The following is a 2,971-nucleotide window of genomic DNA, read 5'->3' on the forward strand; positions in this document are numbered from 1 at the left end:
CTAGAAATATCCCTGCCTAAGGATCTTCTTGGCGAGCATCATGTCGTTAATGTGAGAACCACACACGCCTTCATGGATTTCTTCCATTACCCTCTTTGTCTCTGCACCATGGATGCATAACTTGTGCATGCCGCAGTGCAACCTCCGGTATAGATTTCCTCCACAAATGATGTACTGAGCTGCCATTCTCTGGAGAGTGACTTTGTCTTTCTTTCTTGCTTCAATGGGGTATTCTCCTTTCTCCACAAATCTGCAAATGTCGTAGTGCCAAGGGTGACCATCATCAGGTTCATCGACGGCCATGACATGTTGGTAAACCAATGTATCCCTTTGTTCGATCACTATCGGCCTTAGCTTCACACCAGCAAGAATTTCGACCATGGATGCCAGTGTTGCCAAGGCATCTGCAAATTGATTCTTGAGCCTCGGTACATGAGTAAAGGTTACTTTGTTGAAGTGAGGGATGAGATCCTCAAGATCTTGATGGTACGGCTTTAGCTTTTCTTCTTTAACTTTCCAATCACCATTGGCCTGTGACATTACCTAGTTGGAATCTCCTACCACTTCTAATTTCTCTATACCAATTTCAATTGTTGCTTCCATGCCTACAATGCGAGTTTCATACTCCGCTTGATTGTTAGTGACCTCAAAATTTAGTTTGAACGCGAATGGAATGTGAGACCCATTGGGTGCTATTAGCAACACACCAATTCCAAACCTTTTCTGATTAGCAGCCCTATCGAAGTACAACTTCCAAACATCTTCAGCTAGAGTCATTATGTCTTCGTTAGGAAACTTAAACTCAGCATCTTCACCTCCTTCAATTGAGGAGTCAGCTAAGAAGTCAGCAACAACCCTTCCTTTTACGGACTTCCTGATGACGTACTTTAATTCAAATTCTGATAACATCAATAGCCATCGTGACATCCTTCCCGTAAGGGCCGGTTTCTCAAACAAGTACTTAAGGGGATCCATTCGGGAAATTAGCCTTATCGGATAGGTTAATTTTTCAAATTCTGATAACATCAGTAGCCATCGTGCGATACCTCGAGTGGTAACCATGAATCTGAGTATTTTTCCAACAGTGACTCCAAACGTGCATTTGGCCGGGTTTAAGCGCATTCAAGACTTTCTGATCCTCTCAAAGAATTTCTGAGTGCAGGCAGGTGTCTTTCTCATTCCTTGGCCTTAACGATCATGTCATCAACGTAAACCTCTACTTCCTTGTGGATCATGTCATGTAACAAGGTCGTAGCGGCCTGCTGATAAGTAGATCCTGCATTCTTTAGCCCGAAAGGCATTACCCGATAGCAAAAAGTTCCCCATTCAGTGACAAATGTGGTCTTCTCCCGATCCTCTGGAGCCATTAGGATTTGGTTATATCCTGAAAAGCCATCCATGAAAGAAAGCAAAGCATGCCCAGCGGTATTGTCAACCAATACATCAATGTGCGGTAGTGGGAAGTCATCTTTTGGACTTGCTTTGTTAAGATCTCTGAAGTCAACGCAAACCCTAATTCTACCATCCTTTTTAGGGGCAGGAACAATGTTTGCAACCCATTGAGGGTATTCGGTTACCATTAAAAATCCTGTGTTGATCTGTTTAGTGACTTCTTCCTTTATCTTAAGCACCTAATCAGGTCTCATACGTCTCAGTTTATGTTTTACGGGTTTTGCATCAGGATAAAGGAGGGGGGGGGGGTCCGATGTTCCACGATTTTAGGATCGATTCCGGGCATATCAGCATGCGACCATGCGAAAACATCTTTAAATTATTCCAGCAAACTTCTGAGAGCTTGACTCTCTTCTGCGGATAGCGCAGAACCGATTTGAATCACCCGGGGATTCCCTTCATCTCTCAAATTTATTAAAAGAACTTCTTTTTTTACAGGCTAAGCATGCCTTTCATCTTCCCTTTCGACTACGGATCGGATTTCTTTAGGGATATCCTTATCGAAATCAATCTCTTCATCAACAAGGTCGACAATTTATTACAAAATCAGGGAAGTAAGCGAAATCGGATTCATTTATTTTATCATCAGCAAAGGCCTCGGGGGCACCATACACATGGGTTGACTCAAATTCAAAGTACAGACCATGGGAGCTGAGCCGAGAGGCACCAACTTAGACTCAACAGACTCAGAAGACTTGGATTCATACTCGAACTAAGAATCAGACCCTTGGCACGCTGCACTTGGTATGAAAGTCTAGTTTTTGTAATCTCCCGTGGCATGTATGATGAGCAAAGTTGGGTCTTCGGGGACCTCCTATCTCAGCATCAATACTTCAGCTTCCATGACTGTACCCATTGGTTCATCCTCTTTGAATAGGACCGCTAGACTTCCCATGTTAAAGACCTCTATCCAATTAGACGGTTCCTCCTGCTTCTTTACGGCCTCGAACTCTTCTTCACTTTCTGGCCAAACATCGTTTGCGAATATCTCAAACCCTGGTAGCAGAGTGTTGGTTTCCTTATCCCAAAACGGTTCTGGCTGACATTGGTAGACCTGCTTTGCTTTCTCTTTAACAAAGTAATCTTCTAGTCTATTCCCCTTTTTCACTTTACTGTTGCCGAAGATCAAATAGCCAAGGCTAGTAGTGCGCATTAGAGTTCCAAGGGTTTTAAACTTTGCAGGTCCTTGTAGGTTCTTTCCCAATCCTAGACCTGGCATGTAAGACATCTTCTTCATTATCTTTATGGCGACATTGCTAATGACAAAATCATCATCAATCCTGACCGAAAAGACAGCATTGGAGGTATCCAACGAAAAGCCTCCCAGAGCAATGTCTTCTTCCCCATGTTGGATTTCCAAAAGTGGGGCATTATCTTCAGTAGGTGCACGATCCCAGAATCTCTGTGAATAGTGAGCATTCCTGTCTCAAGTCCCAAACAGATCTTTTGGTGAAGGGTGGAGGGTACAACCATGATGTCTGATCGATGTAGCCAGGGCTTTCCTAGTAACAAGTTGAAA

General features: G+C 43.4%; 1 protein-coding gene across 1 annotated transcript; it reads right to left on the reverse strand.

Moving 5' to 3' along the window:
* On the reverse strand, positions 1–540 carry LOC131330991 (uncharacterized). Its single transcript, XM_058364790.1, has one exon. The coding sequence runs from the start codon at positions 538–540 to the stop codon at positions 1–3; it is 540 nt and encodes a 179-aa protein (XP_058220773.1).
* Positions 541–2,971: the final 2,431 nt, after the last annotated feature.

The sequence above is a fragment of the Rhododendron vialii genome, chromosome 1a, assembly GCF_030253575.1.
Source record: "Rhododendron vialii isolate Sample 1 chromosome 1a, ASM3025357v1".
Lineage (NCBI taxonomy): Eukaryota > Viridiplantae > Streptophyta > Magnoliopsida > Ericales > Ericaceae > Rhododendron > Rhododendron vialii.